The 24,971-nt window shown below is 39.9% G+C and overlaps 1 protein-coding gene and 1 long non-coding RNA gene across 7 annotated transcripts in view; one reads left to right on the top strand and one right to left on the bottom strand.

Annotated features, from left to right (window-relative positions):
* LOC126404226 (protein Dok-7-like) overlaps positions 1-20,573 on the top strand; it is a 60,094-nt gene extending 39,521 nt beyond the window's left edge. For 3 of the 6 annotated variants that reach the window (XM_050067298.1, XM_050067297.1, XM_050067302.1), the window contains 3 exons: positions 10,449-10,628; positions 17,162-17,317; positions 17,472-20,573. In XM_050067298.1, coding sequence (XP_049923255.1) covers positions 10,449-10,628; positions 17,162-17,317; positions 17,472-17,608 — 473 coding nt within the window. In that variant the 3' untranslated portion in view covers positions 17,609-20,573. The remainder of the gene's footprint in view (positions 1-10,448; positions 10,629-17,161; positions 17,318-17,471) is intronic. The other 3 variants (XM_050067299.1, XM_050067303.1, XM_050067301.1) reach the window with 2 other exon arrangements.
* On the bottom strand, positions 366-10,726 carry LOC126404239 (uncharacterized). Its single transcript, XR_007571424.1, has 3 exons — positions 10,689-10,726; positions 2,734-2,915; positions 366-944 (listed from the first exon to the last, which is right to left on the bottom strand). It is a non-coding gene; the product is annotated as an uncharacterized LOC126404239 (long non-coding RNA).
* Positions 20,574-24,971: the final 4,398 nt, after the last annotated feature.

Consider the following 24,971-nt stretch of genomic DNA (forward strand, 5'->3'; position numbering starts at 1 on the left):
TAAGCTACCCTAGCGTAGACTATAATGAATTAATGTTGACTGAATATTTACCTGTGTTTAAACTGAGCACTTCTTTTAAGAAAATTCCCCATTAAATCAGTAGCTGCCATAAAATAGTTACAATAATCATCCAGTAAAAATATTTTTAATTTTAGTTAGGTATTTGCCAGCCTTGTACTCTTAATTAAGCTGTTTCTCGTTCATTGATTATCTTTCAGTTTACATTGGCATCTGCAGTTAAATGTTTGTATGTTACTACATGTAAAGTTAAATCTTCAGAAACTGGTTAAAAAAGGTGAAGCTTAGGTCTATGGCTCAAATGTATGGACAGTACATCAAAGCAGAGTGGGGCTAAATAGTTTAAATCGTATTAATTTATGAGATAAAAACAGGAGAGCACATGCAGATATGAGTCACATATGTAATTTGAGTTGCCATTAATATAATATAGAATAAAGCACTCAGTTCAGTGACCTCTTATTTTTTGTTGTGTAGTGGAGGGCTCACTGCAGCGTGAACATTTATTTATCCATCTGCATTTTATGTAACGCCATAAACTCAAGTTACATAAGAACCAATTGTGTCTAGAGCAACCACAGGGATGTCTAAGCAAACAGAGAAAGCAGGGACGCGTGACAGGATACCTGCCCTGATGGTGAGGTGAGAGGACAGTTGTCAGGGGACGTTTGGCCACTTAAGCATCCCACATCCAGAAACATGCCCTCAGTCTAATGCACACCTGCTCTGGGAAGTCCCAGCAGCTGTCACAATGTGGCACCAAACCTATCAGTCATGTTCATGTACCTGCACACACACACATGGCGCAGCTCCCATGTCATATTTCCCATCATCCTGCCTCAGCAAGCAGTTAATGGAGATGGACGCGCAGGAGGCGGCCAAGTCCAGCGGTTCAGGTTGACGTGAGGGTGCGGGCTAGATGGCAACTGAAACGAGTAAAAGATGTGATGTTACAGTAGTTTGGCAACACGTCATATTACAGCAGCTTTAGATCCTGATTTCATGGTACAGTGCTGTTAGTAGCCACCACTTGAATTAATATATTTTAGTTTCATGTTGAGGGCATTCTAATGTGTATGCATTAAGGTTTATGGTGGGACAGTTTCCTGTGCAGTATCGGCAATTTTGCAGGTTCATTGTACACCGATTAGCCAAAGACTTAAAACCACTGACAGGTGAGGTGAATAACGTTGAGCATTTTGTTACAGTGCAATGTTTTGCTGAGAAACCTTTGGTCCTGGCATTCATGTGGATACCACTTGACACGCTCCACCCAACCGAACACCACTGCAGACCAGTGGCCCCCTCCACAGCAGGATAATGCCCCACTGTGAAAGCTGTTCAGGAATGACCTGGGGAATGTGACAAAGAGCTCAAGACATCAACCTGGCCTCCAAATTCCCCAGGTACCACCTTGCGTGAGTATTTGTGGTACATGCTGGTACAGCAGAGACACCATGAACCACGGTGGGGCCCCCTTGGTTCAGACTTGGTCATGGAAACAGGACCTCTGGGGGTGTCCTGTGGAGTCTCGCAGAGGATCCTTTGACTCCTGTGGGTTACGAGGTGCGGTACCAGCACATCCCACAGATGCTCGCTCAGATTGGGATATGGGGAATTTGGAGGCCAGGTCAACACCTTGAGCTCTTTGTCATGTTCCTTGGGTCATTCCTGAACAGGGGCATTGTTCAGTTGGGGGGCCCATCGCCATTGGAGAGTGTCATTGTGTCATTCGGGTGGGTGGAGCGCATCAAGCGGCATCTACATGAACGCCAGGGCCAAAGGTTTCCCAGCAGAACAGTGCATTGGAACAAAAATAATCGATGCATTCACCTCATCTGTCAGTGGTTTAATGTTTTGGCTGATCGGTGTATATCACTTTGACATAGTTTGTGACGAAGATTTCACTGGACCCATTTTACACAAAGTTTATGAGATTAGTTTTGAGGCACGTCAGATTTTTCAGTGAATCCCAGGTGACGGTTATAGCAATACGTTTTTGTTCACCTCATTTATATCTATGAGTGTAGGCTACATAACAAAAACATCTCGGTAAAATGCAATACAGTTTAACAGCAGAACAAACCACATCCTCCGGAATGATCAAACAGTTGAACCAGAGTTTCAACAAAAACATTTTAACCTTCATCAAGGTAGCATTTTTGGCAGGACTGTCGTATTAGACTGCATTTGTTTTAGTTAAATGAGCTGGCAACTGATTGTAAGACCAAAGATTTTACCATGTTTCTTTCATGATTATCGGTTCTTTTGTGACAGCATACATTGCAAAGTGTAATGGGGCCAATAGTCTCAGCGGCAATCTGTTATTCCCTCACTTGTTGTGGCGTCCTCAGAGTTTTGTGTCGGCATATTATGGCCATTGTTTAAAAAAAGCCAGGGAAGGGGCTAATATTCAAAGTTAAAGTTTTAAATTTACTAGATAAAAACTTCTCTCTGGGAAAGTCAAATTTGCAAGAAAAGACTTTTAAAAGATTTTTCTTTTTTTGTAAATTTACCACTTTAATCTTTTTATCCCATAGATTTAAGACTTTAATCTTGGATTTTTATTTTTTATTTTTTAAATAATCAGATTATTACCCCCCTCCTTCATATTTTTCATTCTTTCGTATTTAAATAGGCCGTCATAGAATTGCTCTCGTAAATATCATCTAAATTAATCAAAAATTCAGCATTTGGGGATTGGATAACACTCACCCGCCACAGCAGAGACCCTGACAGCTGTATCATATTGGTTATGCGATTTGATGAGTTTCTGGTGGGAAGCCAGTGAGGGAGTGTGGCTTTTGTCTCCTGTTGGTTGGTCCAGCCTCTTGCACAGAGGATGGGAATTGGGAAGCAGTAGAGTTGTTCAGGTGAAGTCCCTATTGGCAGGTAAACTGGGGAAGAAGAGGGGAAAAACAGTGTCGTTATGATGAAGAATTTTTGGTGTTTGGCAGGTTTGTTTATTCAACAGTAAACTTTTTCACATTTGGACTTGTATGTGAGGAATGATGTGCTAGTGTTGGCTTTTTTTTAATACTGTCTGCCTGCAAGAACATATGAAAGGTTGAAACCAGCTTGAACAGGTCTCTAACCCCGAACACACAGCTGTCATAAGACTCGTGTTTCCCCTCAAAAGCAGTGACGTTTGGGTCATTAGGCTCAGCCAGGTATTGTCTTGAGCCTCTCCCCTGGAGGCTTCACAAAGTGTATTATTGGAAAAGTCCCTCAGCCTTGGAGCTACGGGCAAACCCACTGCTGTAATGGCAGCCATTATAAAACACCACACTTCTGCGAGGGCTGCTTGGTGTCTGATCAATTAGGGATCAGGCCTCTTAGACGATGCCAAAGGCTGCAGCCACCGAGACTCTGCTGGCGTCTAATGGCTTCTCACTGATTGTATGAGTGTCCCCTGGGGTTGATGCTTCTGAGCTGCTGGTAATGGCCGCTGCCTGCTGCCATTTAGGACAAGTCAATAGCAGGTGGATTCTTTTTTGTCCCCAAATGTTACGCATTACCCAGCAGCCTCTGTACAGGATTTACAGCGCTGTATCTACATGATATGACATGATAGTGTAAATAAAACCCAGCTGTAGCGATGGAGATACATATGAACCCACGACTCTAAAACTAAAATGTATTTTATGCATTTCATATCATGATTCTGACACAAGACAGTGCATTTATATTTACTGTTAGAGGTGTATAATAACTATAGTCTTCCAGAGATAACCACATTATTGTTTGTGTTTTGAGCAGCAAGTGCCCTCAGCTGAACTGCTCTCTGTTGTTGCACTCCCACTGCTGTCAGGATTATTGTACACAAAGCAAGTGTAGTTAAACGATCAGTTTTCTGTGATCTACATATTCTCTTTAATCTTCAAACATCCGCAGTCTTGCAGTTACTGACATAGAATAAACAGATTTTCAGCAGTGTTTATGATGCTGCGCTAAACATGGTGTTTGTTTTGTTATGAAGTGGTAATGCTCAAGAGGAGGCTCATAGTTTAGGAGTTAAAGTTTGAGCTGATGAACAGTTGTTGATATGAATTACATGCAGGCGCTGTATGGGTGGTGTAGCCTCACACCCCTGAATCAGGTAAAGATGAGTTGGTATTATGTTTTTGTGGCCAGTATTGATATTTAAAGGTTTAAAAATTGGATTATGATATATCAGACAAAATTCTTTATGTTCTCTATAAACACACATTATTATCATTTTAGATAAGAATCATATTGGTCCGGCTCTAGTTTGCACATTCATAAATAGGACAAGGAGTAGCTTGGTGATTCGTAACTGTAGTGGCAAGTACAGCTGAAACAATTAGAAAATCAGCTGCTAATTAAAGACTTACTTAAAGATCTATTTCACCCGCAAAATGACCATTTGTATATCAATTACTCAATGTGTTGCGTTAAATTTGTGAAGAAACTTTTTTTTTTTTTGGCATGCCTCCACTGTGAATGGAGAATCCAAAAAAGGCAAACAGTCTTCTTGAATTGCATCTTGATCAAATATCAAAACCTCCATTTACGAAGTCTGACACAACTTGTGCGGTATAATCCAAGTATCATTTATCCAGTCGTATTCTCAGTACTTCATGAATACATGCTAACGACATTAGCACCTACAGGTAGCGCACCCTGAGTGTGTTTGACCATGGATGTTTGTATGAGCTCCACTTAAACAGAATTCAGTCCCTGCAGGATTTCACGATCATGCGATTGCAACAATTACGCAAATTTAGCCAACCCCTCTGAATTCAGAGTGACCTAGCAAATTTTGTCCAATCACCACAACTTTACCAAAAATTTGTCAATTTAAATGGGTAAAATCTCATTTCATTGTAGAGAGCTGCGCACATCATATTGATTTACACAATGCCATCAGGCCCTGATCGCACAGAAAGCGTTTTAGCAGCTGGAGGCGGCTTTTTGTAGTAGTTTAAAATAAGAATGTAGCTTTTTGCCCGCAGTTGCTCTAAACTCCTCAAGTTGAAAAAACTTCAACTCACAGCAGAAAAGCGCCACACATTCCCTCTTTTTTCATCATCTTTTTCCAATCGGATGATCTAAGAGGCGGGCGTTCTGTGGTGGTCACGACAACAAGTTTACAGTTGGTGAACAATGGAGGAGAAACTGGTGGTAGTGGTTGCTGGATAGGGCTGTCAACGAATATTCTAAATTTGAATTTAAATTCGCATTTGAAAAAAAAATGGACCTTCAAATGTCAAAATTGATATTCGATTGTGGAGGAAAAAAACACCACCGTAGCTGTCGTCTTTGCGAGTGGGCGTTGGCCTGGGCCGCTGCACTGAACGCACTGCATGACGGGTCAGAGAGGGGGGGGCGTGCGAGAGGTCCGCGGTCGTTTATAACGTAATGTTATAGATAATTGTTTTATGTGTTTTAATGTGTAGGTATGTAAATGTTTTCAAAGACGTTCATGTTGAAATAAAAATACCTACAAGTAGTTATGTTTCCTTGTATTAGTTTGCCCTCTTGTGGACATAATGCGAAAAAAAAAATTGAATGGTTCGAACCTATGAGTTTTTTTTAGAAGGAATATTCGAACGTCATTTTTGAGCAATTTTGACAGCCCTATTGCTGGATACCCAGAGCTATACGGCCAGCGATAGAGTCATCCTAAATATGCCTGGAAACAGCCATCATGGATGCGAAGCTCCTGGACCAACTGGTGGTACTCCCCATGATCCTCTTTTTTAGGGTCTCATGTACCCACACAGATCTCTGTTTCCCTGTGCCCAACAAACTATTTACTGACAGCCTCTCACCCCCAGCTAGAGCTACAGCAAGTACCCTCTGCCTCAACATTTTAGGAACCAGCTACTAATTACTGTCAGATAACGAAATAAATAAATAAACAGTAGATTGATTACACAGGAAGGTTAGAATAAGGAGGTGAGTCCGTGGTTGCCTGGCAACAATAAAAAGGCGCAGCAAGCGTTTTATTTATGAGTGGCATTTAAAAAAAAAAAAAAAAAAAAAAAAAAGGCAGTGCTGTGCGCCTCGTGTTTTGCAACCTGCAAAACATTTTCTGTGTGATCGGGGCCTTACCCTGCTCTCAGTCTCTATTTATCATGAAACTACTGCTGCACATGGGACAAAGTCACACATAGTGACAGGGCTGATTGTTTGCAGCACATGGATAACCCAACATACATCACAATCTTTTAGAAAAGCCACCGTGAAATCCATTTCAGACCACAACAATCGCAAAAACAGACCGGGAAATCCTGGAGCAACTGAGAATTCAAACATGCACATGTGCAGGCACTCTACTTGGCCATGCACGAGTTTGTACTGACGTGGTGAGTAACTGATATACAAATGGTCATTTGGCCTTTAACTATTTTGATAATGTTATCGTTTACATTAAAAATGCCAAAAACATTGGAGGATTTTCTGCTTTTTTTTTTTTTTTTTTTTGGTCACATACACTATCATGGTATACCGATTATATTTGGGTTTTTGTTTGTTCGTCTGACAAACAATTCGATTTAAAGGTGTCACCTGATGTCATAGGTTTTTTTCCCTCCACAATTTTTAAACATTTTATGGACTAAATAATTAGTTGCAAAATTAGCAGATTCCCAAATGGTATTAATGTTGTTGCTGCTAGTACAAAGACAAAAGGGATTTTCCTCAGAACCACAGTTTCCACAGCTCATTATTTGGTTGTTCCACCATCTGCCATTTTCACTATCGGGGATCATAACTACAAAGAACTTACATTATACTCTTTTTTAACTGGGCATAACAACCGTATTGCAAGACGCGTGTTTCCACTTTTAAATGTGTAAAAAATGGCCTCCTTGAGTGTACTCTCCTCCTGTTTCTGAAGGTTGTAGCCATCTTTGTTGGCATTGTAGACATAGAAAAGCATTGGGTGATTCGTGTCACAGAGCAGAAATATGCCCATATTTTACACGATTCTAAAACTGTATCAATAAGACACTGAGCTAAACAGCGTTTACTCTGCACCTCTTAATCCTGGGTGACTTTTAGGTTTATGACAGGTTAAACCAATGGGGGCTTCCTGTTTTCACTGGAAACCATCTATCAAGCACGATACATTACATGGACAGTGTACTTCAGGCAACACTGTGGCTATGATTTGTGTGTTTGACAGGAAAAGCCATTCAGTCTAAATGGGTTGAGGCGACATTTCTTGTTAGCTTTACTTGGCACCCTTTTTTTCTGCTGGCTGCACTATTTGATCAGTGGCACAGATTGTGGAAACGTTAGCTGTTTTAACTGAGAACATATTACTGCTTGTGTGGATGGATATGCTTTTAAACAGGTTGCAGATAGAGAAATTTGTCAATGATTTGTAACTTTCTTGGTGTTAATATTGGAAATTTTATGTTCACTTGCAAAAAAAGTTGTTTTTAAAATATTTTTAAAAGACAATATTTTATTTCACGTGAATCAGATTAGGATGCAAACTTTATCCCCCTTCCCACTGCACACAAAAAACCCCAAGCAACAAAACGCCGTCCATTTCTGTCCAAGTGGCGATCACACATTATTTAAAATTTGTTGTCACCGAGTTTGAAAGCGAGACTGAATAAGTTGGAAATATAAAAAAGAAGTAACCCCTGAAACATTTTCACTGGCCTTCATACACTTTCCTCTGTTTACAAAGCTGTTTTTGAGTGTGTTTGTGACACTGAACATGACACACCAAAGGGGAGTCTATCGGCTATTTTTAGTGGGATTTCCTGCATTTAAAAAACCCACATAAACAGGCTAATTTGGGTGAAAAAGTATTTAGTTTTGTGGGTGCTCCTGTTTTTAACTAGAAAAATAAAATGTATGGTTTAACAATAATTAGATAAAGAAAAACATAAAATCGGGGCCTGTAAACGCAGCAGAATGTTTTCACATGTCCAAGGAGCTGGATATTGGATACCGAGCGCTGATGGTGGAATTAAAAGGGCAATAAGTTCCAGCTTTACTGCCTCATAACACAAAATGACCATAATGCATCTCATAATTTATCCCTGGGGCCGATTACGGATAATTATGTACAATTAGCCCCTGGGGAAGAGGGCATTTCAGTGGGATACACTGTGTGCCAGCATAGCTGCTGATCTCGCATCTACTGTTGAGCATAATATAGTGACGTTAATGCAGATGCCTGTATTTGAATGACTCTAATTAACATCAGGCTGTCGATAAGGACTGTTGCCTCGAGAGCTACTAACCCAGGAGGGGGAAATCTTCTATCTTATGATGAAGGTTATAGTGACAAAGTGTTAAATAACAAGCACTGTATACGTGATTTCTTCATTATTATCTTTTAATTAAGGTCATAATGACAAACAAATCCTCTCCTTTCAAATAAGTCTCAGAGTAAAGCTGGTGTTATATTATATTTTTAATATTGTTAACAAATCCCATGAAAAGCCACATTTATCCAACTATGTCTTGTCTATGTAGCCACAGCCTGGTGGAGCCTCTGTGCAATCAAACTCCATTATTAGAAACACATAAAGGAGCTGTTCTGTTGCATGAAAGTGATGTATTGTTTTTTAAAATGAACAATACTGTGGAATAACAGGCTAGATTTACTGTAATGAAGAAACAGTCCAAATACGACTACGTGCCTCTTTTGTGTGTTTAAAATGTTTTTTGAATGACACAATGGAGTTACTTGGCATGGAGGCACAGCATTAACTATCAGGCTGTGGCTACAAAAACAAATCTTGTTCATAGGATGAATTGTGTTTTGGTCTCTTCTGGGATTATGTTGATTAAAAATAAGTGTTCACACCTTTTAAAAAGAAAATGACACGACTTAACAAAACTCCTCCTGAGCTGAAAGAGGAAATAAAAATGATTTTTGCTTTACTTATCATTATGAAGTGAATGTTGATTACCATCAGTGTTTAGATTGGTTCTCTTTAACCCTTAACTTGACGCCCCAGTGGGTTGTTACCAGGGGTGGGGTTAAAACTTGATACTGCATAGTATCACAATATTTTGTGTGGTGATATTGTATCTATTTTTTTATTATCTAAATTATTATCACAAATACAAATTTATGTTTTGGTAGCCTACTTGAATGATAAAATCAATTGCTTTTTCTGTCAACTAAATACATGACGCTGCAATAAAAATGATTGAAGTGAGCTGAACTGACTGAAAACTTTTTTTTAATCTAATAAGTGAAGTTAATAAATCGCAATACTCAGCATGTCGCAAAACATTTAAACCACTATTATTATATCTTGACTTTAGTATCATGATAGTATTGTATCGTGGGACCTGTGAGAAGCCGTTACTGGAAACTGTTTGGAAAGGGACACTTTGAAAAGTACTGCGGCAGGCGATCAGATAAACCGTCTGTCTATCACCGTCTACCACGGCTAACTCCAACCAATCAGAGCCAGTCAGGAGTAGAGCAAAAACATCTTTCCGATCAAGAAAAGCCTTTGAACTTCGTTCAATGAAGAAATACTTAAGGGTTATGATGTAAGTGAGGCTATTGCAGCATCTACGCTAACCTCTTTAGGAGCTGTTGGAGATGTTGTAGTTCCTAAAATGCAGTACTTGAAGCCTGACGAGATGGATTTACGTGTGATTCTTGCGTGACCATTCTGTCTGCCACCAGGTACAGTCTCCTGGGAAAATAAAGGCCTGACTTACAGCACAGAGGAAGTGTGTCAAGCATCGTGCAACTAAGAAAGTTAGAGAATAGCGCTTTCGTTTTTTCCTTGTAGCAATCCCCACTTACCAGAGAGTATTGTGAGCTAGTTTATTGAGCTGCCTTTTAACAAACTGCCCTGGATGAATTTAAGTCTCCTCTGGTGAGCAGGAGGTCTGCAAAGTACATCGAAATCACAATATGGCCAATTGCAATGTCCAAATCACAGGAGCTGAAATGTTTTTATAAAGGTAAAATGTGTCACAGACATAAGGGAACATGCTCGTTTGGTACACCCCAGCAAAAATCGCCATTCCCACTATAATCACAGCTCATGTTGCAATTGCAGTATCTGTCAAAGTAATCGCAATATGTGGGTATTTGTAGGCTTTGGGCTTTTATTGTGAAAGGTAACAACAGAAGGAGTGTAGCTGTAATGCACTGCCACTGACCATGTGAGACCACGGAGCCTTTATCTTACTATCTGACCCTCATAAGTAAAGGTGCAACTCACAGCCCTCGGCTACCGTATCATAGTAATTTGTCTGCAGTTACTATCCTCAGCAGCAGATTATGGCGGGTGGTGGAACACCTGGAGTAACTGTGGTAGATTTTGTCTCTGAAGAAAAGAGAAAGAGATTTGGTTTTCTTTGCAACAGCAGCCCAAACACAACACCACTTGGAAACGTGGAGAGGAAAAGCTGAAAACGTGTCTACTTCCACTTTAATTAGCACGCTGTTGGTCCTCTGTTGACAGGCACCATGTTCGTTTTCCCCCCCGAGGCACCGCTCCCCGAAAGGCCTCGCAGTGACGCTGTGACGTATGTGAATATTCCTGTCAGTCCCACATCCAAGAAGCAGCTCAACTACATGGAGCTGGAGCTGCAGGAGCCCGGTCCCAGCCCGCGAGGGAGCGTCGCACATCTCCCCGCTCAGAGTAAGAATGCACCACTTTAAATAAGTAGAAGTGCTGACAGAAATAATGAGTGTTTCTTACCTTATTCAGACAGCAGCCATGTTGAACAGTCAGTTGGGCAAACTGTGGAGAAAAAAACAACAACAAGCATTAAATAATCACTTGTCACTTCAAAGATTCACCACTCAAAACCCAAGTATATCTCAGAAATGCTTGTTGGATTGGAATTAACTACTTAATAAATTGAGACACTTGGAAGATTGTTGACAGTTGTTGAGGCAGATAAGCAACACATAAAGCATTGTATTGTCCCAAGTGCACCTTAATGTACAACAAACAAAACAAGGATCCACTCAGATACACTGATCTATACAACAAGCACTGCTAGTGGTCATAAACAGGTGTTTAGAGTGAAACTACGTCAATTAGCGCAGAGAAACAGCGTATAAAATAAGTCAATTGTCTTGCTCATCTTTGCTCATAAAAAGAACGTACAACAGCAGCTCACAATTGTGCAAACAGTTACTGAGCAGTATAGTGTGAACCACCACAGCCAATAGGGGTGCAAATCACCGGTTTCATCATGATACAATATTTTCCGATATTAGAAAGTCTGTCACGATATAATTTCGATTCGATTCAGGAGCCTGCCATCGTTATTAGACGATATTATCTGCCCATATAACACAATCATTTAAAAAGAAGCTGCCACCCCTTTCTTTTGTTCTTTTGCCATAAGAGATGAAAACAACATAGAAATAATGTAAATAACTGCTGTAACCGCTTAAGTGCAGTAAAATTTACTTTATACTGACTCCACTAACACACATATAACAGCACATGGGATAAGTTAACCTTCAGGGCTGTCTGCCAGAAAGGGCTTTCTGTCAGAAAGTCTTTAAGGAAAACTCCTCCCAACAGCCGTTAAACATATTTTAACAACTTCGTTCAACACAAGTATCAAATTCAGCTCAGTAAAACAAACAAAAAACAAAACAATTGCTAGTGACCCAATATTAGCTTAAGCATGTTAACATTGCATAAATTAGCTTAGCGGCTTGCAAGTTTTTTTCCTCTGCTCTTACATTAATAAATCGCATGTAACATTTTTATTTTTCTTACTCATGGACAGTTTAAGTCATGCATCTCCCGACAGAACAGTTAAGTTGAATTTCAGCCTGTATGCACAATTATTCAGCCGAACATTGTTGAAACAGAGCAGCTAAAGTTGCTGTAATGAGAAGTTACGTCATGTCTTAGCTCGTAACGGCATTGTTTATGTACGGCATATTCTTTGTCTGTTGCCCTGTAATTTCTCCGAAATCCAAAATATTTCCACACTGCTAATTTTTTCCTAAATAAGTAACGTTATCCACATCGTCTTTCTCTCGGCTGCTTGCCATCTGCCTGCCGCTGTTTAACGGTGACACAGACTTTTGAAATAAATGTATCCTAAACATAACTGTTCTCACTTTGCTCTGGATCGTTCATCACTGCATTGTTGTATCGATCCAGATCAATGGATCATTAAACCCCTAACAGCCAATAGCACAAAGCTGGTGTGTGCATTTGTTTTGTGTGGAAGGAGATACACATGCTCGCAAAGACTTCTATCAAGCACAAATCAACTGATTGGAAATGGCATCTACAACGTTGATACAGTACGTTTCACAACACAACCTTTTAGAAAGACACATGTAGATTTCTCAGTGTAAAATATTAAGTATTGTCTTGGTACCAGATATGAAGTATTGTTTTAGTATGACTGCGAGGTATTGTATGTACAGGTATAACATTTTTTACAGCCCTTGACGGTAGTTGTAATATTAAAGTTACACTGGTGTCTAACCTCAGTGAAGGCACACACAGGCAGACACACAAAACTCCTTTGCTATTATTAGACACCATTATTAAATCCTGCTATTAATACACTGTTCCACTGTATGAATGCTAACCACTGTATAAATCTGGGCACTCGTACCAGAGCACTGCCCACATGGACATGCTGGAAATGCCCATAATCATCATCACAAACTACAAAATCCTGAATGCTTTTTAATGCATATTCATGTCCCCATTAGGAAATCTTAATGAGGCTCCTTAATAGATTAGATGTAAGCAGATTTTTAATGCAAAGGTTTGAATGCAAAAGAAAGTCCACATCCTGAACTGATTAAAGTAAAATGACCCCAGCCTTGCCCTCATGTTCTCGCCTTTGTTCACACAATGTACAAGGCTTTCTAATTTGTGCTCACGCATCTCATCTGTGCTGCCGCATTTAAATAAAAAAAAGGCTCAAACCCTGCAGAGAGATATGAAAGAACTTAAAACAAACCAGGACATCAATGCTCCAGATACACAATTGTTCTGTAATTCTATTTCACTTTGTCGGAGTTACACGAGTCGCTCCCAGACGATTGAGCCGATTTCCTCTCGTCTCACTAAAAGACAGCTGAGTCCTTGTCATCGGAGACGCTGTAGTGAGCTGTAATTGACAGACAAGTTGGCCATCAGCGTCATTGCCCCGCAGGAATATGAGGAAGGCTCGAGCTCTAACATGAGAGGTTAATATCTGATGTCAGCAATACAGTTTATATCCCGGCATGCAGCCTCATTAATCTGTCACCCGGGAGGAGGAGCGTCTCATCTCGCCACTGAAAGGGGGTCACAGGGCATTCAGATCACAGCTGTGAATTCACAGGCTCAAATGGGATCCTCCTTCAGGGACTATTGATGGGTCGTTAGGAGCTGGTTGTTATTTGCTCAATTTTATGTGACTGTAAAACACATAACTCAAGCAGGAGACAGGGGACGACAGTGACATGCAGATGCTTTAGCGACCGAAGCCAAACATCGCACTTATTTGATTGTCACACAAGGAAGGTCAGCGAATGATGGCAGTGCTTGTGACGTGCATATGGAACACGGTGCATGAGGGGAATTTCAAAGGCCTCATCTGAATCATTTGCATATTCCTCTGCTTTGTGTGGCGACGCTCAGTTGCATACCATAAGCAGTCACGTTGGCAGCGAGGGCAGTGATTCACTTCACTCTGAACTCTCTACGGTCATGTTTGTTTGGATGTTTTCATCAGTTCTCGAAATTGGATTTTTTTTTTTTTTAAAAAGATGATTTACTGTCACCTACAACAAGAACGTCCTTTATCTTACTAAAGGGACAGAAATTGCTGCAACTAGTAATTATTTTTAAGCCAAATGTCAACAAAAAGTGAAAATTCTCTTTTCCAAGTTCCTCAAGCTCAAGGTGAAGTCCTCAAATGTCTCCGTTATTGTTCAACCAATGGCTAAAAGATCCAAATATATTTAGTTTGCTTTTGTAAAAGACTTAATAAAGCTGTAAATATTAGTACCAGTGATTTTCTGACAGTAACGCCTGAAAAAAAATATGAAGAACAATTAAGTGATTTTTCAGATTGTTGCCAATTAAAAGATTGCTTCCTTCACGAGGATTACATATCTGTTGACTTAATATGAAGCTGTAGCCAGTTAGCTTAGCTTAGCATGAATAGACAAGGAAAAAGCTAGCCTGGCTCGGTCTGAAAGTAACAAAATCTGCCCACCAGCAGCTCTAAAGCCCCTGTCTCGCAACACAAAAAACCCCACTGACACCCTCTATCATCTGACTTTTTATTTAATGGGAAAAGCTACAATCAGCATTCTTTCCCATGTCAAATCAGTCACAGGTATTTATCGGCTCTAGCTCCAGTCAGCAGTGATGGAAATGCTAATTCTAGCCGGGGCAATGCAATGATGGGCTGCCAGATAATACAGTCTGTATTAAAGCAGCATTCCAGCAGCCTTCAAAAGCACTCAGCACTGAGTTTGAGAGACTGATTAAGTAACGACAACATTTACACTGGCCTTCATGCTGCTTCCTACTGTTTGTACACCTGTTTTCCAGCCCATCATTGACGTTGAACATGACGCACACAAAAAAAACAAACAAAAAAAAACGGCTCTGGTCTACTGCTGGACTACTTCTTTACTCTTTGACTAAAAGACGATATACATTTATTAATCCCTGAGGGGCGATTCTTTCTTTTTCCCACTCTGTTGTCATATACACACACACAGGTCCAAAATACACACACGTGCACAAACAGGACCTATACATGCATTAAATGGAGAGGTGTCAGAGCAAGAGGGCTGCCTTGGAGCAGTTGGGGGTTCAGTGCTTTGCTCAAGGGCACCTTGAGGCGAAGAAAGCCCAGGAGGTGAACTGGCACCTGTCCAGCTACCAGTCTGCGCTCCATACTTGGATCCGTATGGGGACCTGAACCGGCAACCCTCCGGTTCCCAAGCCAGATCTCAATGGGCTGAGCTACTGCTGCATATCACCTATCTTTGCAGGTTTTCTCATGTTTTAAAAAAGACAGCTTACATGCACTAATTGTTGTACAAGTTGTAGTGCACAAGAAATGACTAGAGATAGTCCATCCCCTTCCCCTCTTTTTTTCCCCACACTGTTAATAATCAGTGACCAGGTTAGCTGTTTCCAGTCTTTATGCTAAGCTAACTGGCTGCAGGCTGGAGCTTTATATTGAACAGACAGACATGAGAGTGGTATCAATCCTCAACTCTTGGCAAGAAAGTGTAAGAGTGTTTTTCCCAAAACTCACTTCAAAATGAAAATAGTTAAATCAACTAATTAAAAAATGATCCTTCTTTATTTTGTCTTTAAATGATAAGTTATCTTTGGATGAAAAAAAGAATCATAAAATTAATTTAAAGGCTTTCAATTTTTCTCTGTTGTTCCTCTTTCTTATGCATCTGCCTGATACTACACACCCTTTGGTGGCCACTTCAGACCACGAATGACCATTCGCAAATCAGTTACTCACCCGGTGTTACAATGAATTTGGGGAGAACACTGTTTTTCTCACATGCCTGTGGTAAAGGAAGAATCCAAAAACCGAAAATCGTTGATAAATTGAAGTCATAGGGGGCTCATTTTACATGGTCTACTGCTGGCTCAATTTGTTTGTGTTATGTTGTGACTGCTGTTTTAAAAGGGTTCGTTCATCACAAACAAACTCCTGATCAGGGCAGTGGTAGAGCAGCGAGGTAAAAAATAGAGTGTGGCTTTGAAGAGAGCGTAGATACATTTGACTTTCAGTTCAGTTTTAAACAGTAAGGTTTCAGGCCTGGGCAGGCCCATATAAACTCTAAGAAGCATATGCTTTAGTGCTGCCCCCGACTAAGAATTTTCCTTGTCGACCAATAGTCATCATTTCGGGCCATTAGTTGACTAGTCGCCCACATGTTTACGATACTAATTTATTTATTAAATGATATATTTTGGGCGGGGCAACACAATGGTTTGAGTCAAGGTGTGAGAAAGAATAGTCTCAGTAACATTGTTAACACTGTGCTACATTACAGAGAAATACAAAACCGTACTAATGAACCTTCATTAATATAGGCCTATATTTTATCTACAAGTGCACGTCACACACTGAGCAAGCCGTCTGTTAATGACGCTGTCGGCAAAGCAGTAATGATTGTGCTAAGTGGCTAATGGGCATGTAGCTACTGACATGTTTCAGATGATACGTCATGTTTGTAGTCGACCAATGAAGATGAGTTTACATATCACCTTGGGTTCGTCCTTCACCTTCTCAAAATGATCCCACACTTTGGATTTCCTGCCCGACATGTTATCAACTAGCCTGTGGAATAACCGCAGGTACCAGCCCTGGAAATTAACGTGACTCCTGTCTGACTGCTGAGCGTGGCCACTTCCTGTGTCTGTCCTTTCAAAATAAAGTCCCACATGGTCCAGTCATTCAGGTTTTGATTTATTTTGACAAGGCGCAGCTCCTAATAGAGTTTCACATTTGTTTTTTGTTTGTTTTTTTCCCCACAACTAAGTGACCAATGAAATCTTGACGATTTATGACCTTTCTGGTCGACTAACGTTTGGTCCACTATTAGGGGCAGCCTTAATATGCTGGCCCAGGTGCGCTACTGGTCTTTGCCTGAGACTGAAATGCAGACGTGTTTTAAATAGTAAGGTTTCAGTGAAAATGCATGTGTCTGGGAAGTGCTGAGCTTGCAACTGGACAAATAAAACTTGATTATACAGCACGAGATGTGTGAGTGTCTGTAAATGGATGGTTTGCGATAGTTTTGCTGCTGTTAAATGTGGCCCCCTATGACTTCAATTCATCAAAAATTTTTTGATTCTTTGTTCACTGAGGAGGCATGCGAGAATAACAAAGTTTTCTTTTTACTTGCCTGTAACACGTGGTCATTGTTGATCATTTGGGTGGTGTATTCTTTTAAATCAGAATTGAAAGCAAATCCATATCACACATCATGATAATCTTACCTTGCTGCACACTTTTTCTTGTCCCTTTGCTACGTACAGAGGGTGGACATAATAACAGGAACACCTGTGGAATCAAATGCCAAAATTAACTTTGTTAGGCTAAGAATTGTGGTAGAGAGGCATTGATTAATGCATAAATAGTTTTCTAGTATTGCTCTATGATGGAGCCACATTTGCTTACAGTATTTGTGCCTTGGCTGCAGAGCTCATATGGACAGTGTCACAGGATGAGCGGCCAGCAGAGACTCTGACTCTGGAAACGATCTGGGAGCCCCAGCTTGGCAGTGTGAAAGCGTTGGAAGAGAGAGAAACACAGTGCACATTACTCTCAAAGTGTGCTACAGTTGAGGCTGTGAAAGGTCTAAATTAAAAGCTTTCATTTAAAAATATATTCCTATAATTTTCTATCAATCCACCAATCATTTTAGCTCTGTTGAAGCAAGATATTAGGTCCACTATTAGACTTTCTTTGACTTACCTAAAGTTAAGAGGTCTGTTTTTGTGTCTTGACAGGAAAGAGCTCCACCAAGTACGCCCAGATTGACATCACCGCCACAGAAACGGCCCACAAAGTTGGCACACAGCATGCCCTGGGTCGGCAGGAGGGCCTGCACACTCTGGAGCTGAGAAGAAAGGGGACACCACATTGATTTCTTCATCACTGAACTGTTGATCTCAGCAGGATGTTTTTTGCCCAAGACCAGTGTACTACATCAAACTCTAGTTTGAAGGAAACATCTCTCTGAGGGGGTTTTCAGTTGAGACTGTTACCAAGAGATCCTCAGAGGTTTGCTGTGGAATTCATTTTGGAATTCATCACATCATCCACACTTAAGTCCCAGGAAATATCTGCCCAATGTCCATTTCCTTAGATTCAGACTTGCCTCCATCATCACAAAGCAACCTAGAGATGGAGAAAAGTTTGGCGAAGGATCAGGAGCAATTTTTCAATCTTGGTCTCCTTTTAGTCTCGAGCATTTCATTAAATGGCATTATGTCCATGCAGGGGCCTCAGGCTAACTTGGAGGAAGATGTGCCAGCCCAGAGCTGAGTCAGCGGCCCCGATTAAACCCCCAGAGCAGAGGCATTTCACAGCTCACTCGGGCCATCCCTAATAACATGCAATATGCTGTTTTTGTCCTTGTTTGGGAGAGCGAGGCAGGGTGGCAGCAGGAGAGGAGGCAGAGATGGTTATTTATTCTCAGGAGGAGTTCACAGTTATTTATTCCTCAGTGACAACCACATCAGTAATTCCACATGTAGTTGCACGAAACTCACTTTTTAGTTTATTCATATTTGGGGAAACTTTCCATCCAGTCTTACTCAGAATGCTGCAGATTTCAGGCTCACTGATTTGAAAAAATGTACAAGTAAGAACAGGATTGTGCATGGTGACTTTTTGTTTTTGCCTTAGTGTAACCTATGGATTGGTGTTTATCAGAATCTCAGTGCTGCTATTGTTTGTTTTCCTCTACTTCCTAGTTCATATGGAGTGGGATTTACTATGGAAAGTGATCATCGATAATGCAAAGCAGAGAAGATAAAAGAAAATATTTGGATGTTGTTAATCATTCTGCAACAATACCTGTCTGGCACTCATGGCCATTGTTTGTCAAACTTGTGTATTTTAAAAGAAGTGTTGTTTTTTATACTTGCTGAGGTAGTTTAAGTCCTTTTTTATTATTTTCTTCAATTTTGCAAAAAAAAAAAAAAAAAGGAAAAAAGGTATTTAGTAGTGTTTCTTGGAGCTACTTTAGCAGCCTGTTTTGGTCTCATACCCGACTCAGATTACACTCTATTTTTTTGTCTGTAAATACATTTTCTTTCTATTTAGCTGATGTGGCTTGTTGTAAAATATACATGTCAAGATATAATGTATGTACAGAAAGGATATATGGAAAGGGTTCAAGGACAGTGCCTGCCTCCCAAGGCACTATTTTTTCATGCAATACTATTTTTCTTGTAAATTATTTACAGCAAAGTACTGCTTTGATGTGCATGTTCACTTTTTTCTAGAGCTACAGTAAATCATATATTGGACTTTTCTTCCCATGTACAGTTGTAAACCAGTTTGGTACAATATTATATAAAGCACCTGTACAACTGACGTTTGTTTTCATTCATCACGAAGTATCGACACTAAATGTCGACTATTCTACAGTATGAAGGCAATCTGCTCTGATCATGCTAGCAGAATATATGTAAAAAAAAATTAAACGTTTAGGCTATACAGTGTCCCACTGACATAATTATATCTTGTTATAATCAAACTCCAAGTAAAAAGAAAAGTTAAAATATTTAATTTACCAATAAATAATTTAAGTCCATTTTATTTATACAGCCCAGTGTCACCTGCTTATTCTATCTATCAACAACTAAATTAATGTTTGGGTTCAAAAAAGAACCATGAATTCCGTTTAAATGCTTTTAAATTTAGTATGTCATAGAAAATGTCATGTTAAATGTCAAAAATGGTACAGTATACTATGCTATAAAAATTTGAATAAAATCTCTCATTGTATAGTATGCAACAAAATTATTAAAAGGTCATAATGTAGTAGGTCATATAAATAATGAACAATGTCATACTACAGTAGGTCATAAAAATAATTGATTAAAAAATCAGAGACAGTACAATAGGTCATTAAAAGTCAAAGTACAATATTCCATTAAAAGTGTGATGAAAAATATTGTTTTATAGGTCATAAAAGAGTGATAAGCCAGTCACAGTTAAGTGAATTATGAAAATTCATACTACGGTAAATACATTATTAAAAAAAAGCCATAGGATAATATTCCCTAAAAGTAATTTTTGACAAAAGTCATAGAAGAGTACGCCAGTAACCAAGTCATAAAAAAATGATAGTATAGTATGTCATTAAAAACTGTCATGAAAAAGTTATAGTAAAGTATGTCATTTAAGAAGTCAAAAACTGTCATAAAAAAGTTTTTAATGACAGTTTCACGATTTCTGACGACATGCTATTCTATGACTATTTTTCATGGTTTTGGACAAGATACCATACCATGACTTTTATAGTATAGTATGTCATCCAATATCATGAAAAAAAGTCATAGTATAGTATGTTGTCCAAAACCATGAAAAATAGTCATAGTATAGTATGTCATTCAAAATCATGAAAAAAAATTATTCATAGTATGTTGTCAAAAACAATGAAAAAAAAATCAAAGTATAGTATTTTGTCAAAAAAACATGAAAAAAAGTAATGGGCTAGTTCCTTCTGATGCATGACAATGCCCAGCCTCATGTGGCTGGAGTGTGTCAGCAGCTCCTGGATGAGGAAGGCATTGATGCTATTGACTGGCCCGCCCGTGGCTGACTGATGCCCTGATCCAGGTCTGGGAGGAGATCCCCCAGGAGCATGCCCAGACTTTGTAGGGAATGTAGGTGGAGGCCATACACACTACTGAGCAACATTATGAGTTGTCCTGAGGAAATTCACAGGAGTGGGATAAGCCTGTGATCTGATTTTTCCACTTCGATTTTGGGTATGATTCTGAATCCAGTCCTAAATGAGTTAATGATTTTGGTTTCCATGGACTGTTCTTACATTATTTTGTTCTCAACGAATTACACTATGTAATCAATAAAGATTTTCGTCTTGAATATTTCATTTATAGAGATCTGGGATGTGTGATTTCAGTGTTCCCTTTACTTTTTGAGCAGTGTATGTCGTCCAAAAATCAAGAAAAAATGTCATAGCAAAGTATGTCGTCCAAAATCAAGAAAAAAGTCATAGTATTGTATGTTGTCCAAAACCATGAAAAAAAGTCATAGTATAGTATGTCGTCCAAAATAATGAAAAAAAGTCATAGTATAGCATTTCGTCCAAAATCAAGAAAAAATGTCATAGTATAGTATGTCGTCCAAAATAATGAAAAAAAGTCATAGTATAGTATGTCGTCCAAAATAATGAAAAAAAATCATAGTATAGTATGTCATTAAAAACTGTCATAAAAAATGTCATAGTAATCTATGGTGTTTCAAAGCTTGTGTGGATGGTGTCACAGGATCAATTATGGCCAGCAGAGATTTAGTTTGTATCTGCAGTCAAAACATTTTTGCAGGAGAGGACCTGGGAGCCCCAGCTTGGCAGTTTAAAAGCTTGCAAGAGAAACTCAGTGCACATTATTTTCACAGTGTGCTACAGATCAGGCTGTGAAAGGTCCAAATTAAAAGCTTTCACACAGAGGGACTATTAATAGGGAATGGTCCTATTACACATATTATCAAGACGGTGATGTAAATATATATATATATATATATATATATATATTTGAATAGTATACCAGCTCTCAGAGCGACATGATTCGCATTGACTTGTCACACAGTCACTCGCACTATGGACATTAGCTTCGCTGACCTGGAACGAAACCATACAGGTCAGCGAAGCGTGTCTTGGAAACTCATTTGCTCATTAAATTTAGTCAGAGACAGTAGAGGAATAAAGCATAATTGGCTGTCTCTGTGGTCAAATATTGATATAAATAAATTAATGTTAATGCCATCGAGAAACTGGTGGCAGTAGTTAAATGAACTATGCAAATCCACAGACAGCTTGCGTGTAATTGCAGTGCCTGATTTTGAAGCAAAGAATGGCAGTTTAGTTCTTGTGGTTAGAGTTTTAATCCCTCCCATCCACAGTGAATACGCCAAAGGTTTAATTCAGGACTACCAAAACTGTAGACTTGAGACTCAGACTTGAGTCAGAATTAACTTATTTGAGACAGACTGTGGTAAAAGCGCAAAATAAAAAGGAAAAAGCAGGCCATCCAAGGTTCGCATTAAGTTCACACATGCGTCTATCGAGAGATTTGACTGAGCCTCATTCACAGGTATTGAGACTCAATTGGCGACCTGCTTTGAGAAGACTTGACTTGAGACTCGGTTTGACAAGTCTTGGGGATCGAATCGAAACTTACTTTGACAAGACTTGGACTTAACATTCCAACTGACTTCAGACGAGCCTTACAAACAGCTCTGCTATCTTCACTGTCACTCTATCAAGGAATGTGCTGGAGCATATAAACGCTGCCCCCCCACCATTACATAACTGTACAGACACTGTATTCAGATTCACGGGTACATTGGGTTCAAAGAACAAAGGCTGTACAGGCAGTGTTTAAAGATCTGGGGCCATTCAATTTGTTCTTTGTACTGGTTCAATTATCTGAAATCTCCTTCGCCTTTTGGAAAATTACATCTACTGAATAAGTAATTGGTACTTGCAAATCAAACAGTCTGATTTGCTTTGTCAATCTTATACTTACTTGTCAGAAAACAAATTCAAACAACTCAGTCTGTTTAATTATTCATGCAAGGTCATGTTCCCACCTCTGCTTTTTGGTACTTCATCACTGATCCCGCCGCTCCTTTCATAGGACTCAGAAGAAATAAATAATCATAAATTATGCAGGAACGAGGAGAGAGATTATTCTCAAGCAACAGCACTTTCAGGCTAGACAGGAATCTCCTGCCACAAAGTGCATTAATAATTCTTCATGCACAATATTGTTGATTCTCAGTGTGCATCATCTGATGTCCAATGACCATAACTTGACCATTTACCTCAGTCACTCACTAAAGTAAGTATTTATAGGTTGAGGTGGCAAAACACTTTGAATCAACATTTTGAACCATGGGTTAGTCCATAGGCTCAGTCCACAGTAGTAGTTCCCTTAAACTGAAGCAGAGAACCTCTCATTCCCAATGATACATCAGTCCATGTAAACCATAAAGAACACGCCTCCTCTCCTTCTCTCGCCAGTCTTCTGCTCTGTCACATTAACATGTGGAAAAAGAACCTCCTGGTTGAATAGAGCTGTCCAGGATTTAGCCATATTCAGTGAATCAAAGGATATTTCAGTTCCTGATAACCTGTTGGAAGCTGATGCGGCATGGATATTATCCAGTTCAGTTGGTGCCCATTCTCCTCCAACTTTGGCTCAATGTTTACGGATGTTTACATTTGAAAGCCTCAGCAAAAGTACCAAGAAAGTTTACAAACAGGTGAGTTATTTTCTTGTCTTAAGGAGTGACTTGCGGCCTCAGGCCACCACCATCCAAAGCAACCACAAAAAGACACTATTGTCCAAAGCCAACCACAGAAAGACACCATCGTCCAAAGCCAACCACAAAAAGACACCATCGTCCAAAGCTAACCACAAAAAGACACCATCGTCCAAAGCCAACCACAAAAGACACCACCGTCCAAAGCCAACCACAAAAAGACCCCATCGTCCAAAGCCAACCACAAAAAGACACAATCATCCCAAGCTAGCCACAAAGACACCACCATCCAAAGTCAACCCCAGAAAGACACCATCATACAAAGCTAACCCGAAAAGACACCACCGTCCAAAGCCAACCACAAAAAGACACAATCGTCCCAAGCTAGCCACAAAAAGACACCACTGTCCAAAGTCAACCCCAGAAAGACACCATCGTCCAAAGCTAACCCTAAAAGACACCATTGTCCAAAGCCAGCCACAAAAAGATACCATTGTCCCAAGCTAGCCACAAAAAGACACCATTGTGTCAACCACAAAAGACACCATCGTCCCAAGCTAGCCACAAAAAGACACCACTGTCCAAAGTCAACCCCAGAAAGACACCATCGTCCAAAGCTAACCCTAAAAGACACCACTGTCCAAAGTCAACCCCAGAAAGACACCATCGTCCAAAGCTAACCCTAAAAGACACCACTGTCCAAAGCCAACCACAAAAAGACACCACCGTCCAAAGCCAACCACAAAAAGACACCACTGTCCAAAGCCAACCACAAAAAGACACAATCGTCCCAAGCTAGCCACAAAGACACCATCATCCAAAGCCAACCACAAAAAGACACCATTGTCCCAAGCTAGCCACAAAAAGACACCACTGTTCAAAGTCAACCCCAGAAAGACACCATTGTCCAAAGCTAACCCTAAAAGACACCACTGTCCAAAGCCAACCACAAAAAGACACCATCGTCCCAAGATAGCCACAAAAAGACACAATCGTCCCAAGATAGCCACAAAAAGACACCACTGTCCAAAGTCAACCCCAGAAAGACACCATCGTCCAAAGCTAACCCTAAAAGACACCATTGTCCAAAGCCAGCCACAAAAAGATACCATTGTCCCAAGCTAGCCACAAAGACACCACCATCCAAAGTCAACCCCAGAAAGACACCATCATCCAAAGCTAACCCTTAAAGACACCACAGTCCAAAGCTAACCCTAAAAGACACCATTGTCCAAAGCCAGCCACAAAAAGACACCATCGTCCAAAGCTAGCCACAAAAAGACACCACTGTCCAAAGTCAACTACAAAAAGACACCATCGTCCAAAGCTAGCCACAAAAAGACACCACTGTCCAAAGTCAACTACAAAAAGACACCACCATCCAGAGCCAACCCACAAAAGACACAGATAGTTTGAAAAATAGACATAAGAGAAGAAATTTAGTCCAAATTTAGGAGAGCTGATGGAGAGGCGGCTGGACGTGTCTGCACCCATGTCATCATCCAATGAAATACTAATAAAAGTAAAACACTAAGGTTTTCCTCCAATATGAAAGTAAGGAGTGTCATAACTACACTGCAGTGCCACATCAAAGTTAAAACAAATCCATGTCAATATATATTATATATAGGCTATAGTGTGAACAAAAGAAGAACTGAGTCCCTTTTCTGTTGGTCCACTTTTTGGTGCACTTTGAGAGGACTGAGTTTGATTTGATTAAAAAGACTATACGTGAAAAGACCCTTAATTGAAGTTTTACCGTATTCCACAAGATTGGACAGGAGAGAAACACCCAGAATTAACATTTATGCCATTTTTATGGTGGCGTTTCTATCCAGCCATAGAGATGCATTTCCTTGCATTTAAAATGGAAATTCGGACACAAAACAAAACTGTGTAGAAAGAGGTGTTAAATATGTGACGAATGAAAGCCTGGCTGTGTTTTTGAGACTGTCATCGGTGCACTTCAGTTCCAAAGCAAA

The sequence above is a fragment of the Epinephelus moara genome, chromosome 17 (genome assembly GCF_006386435.1).
Source record: "Epinephelus moara isolate mb chromosome 17, YSFRI_EMoa_1.0, whole genome shotgun sequence".
In the NCBI taxonomy this organism is placed as follows: Eukaryota; Metazoa; Chordata; class Actinopteri; order Perciformes; family Serranidae; genus Epinephelus; species Epinephelus moara.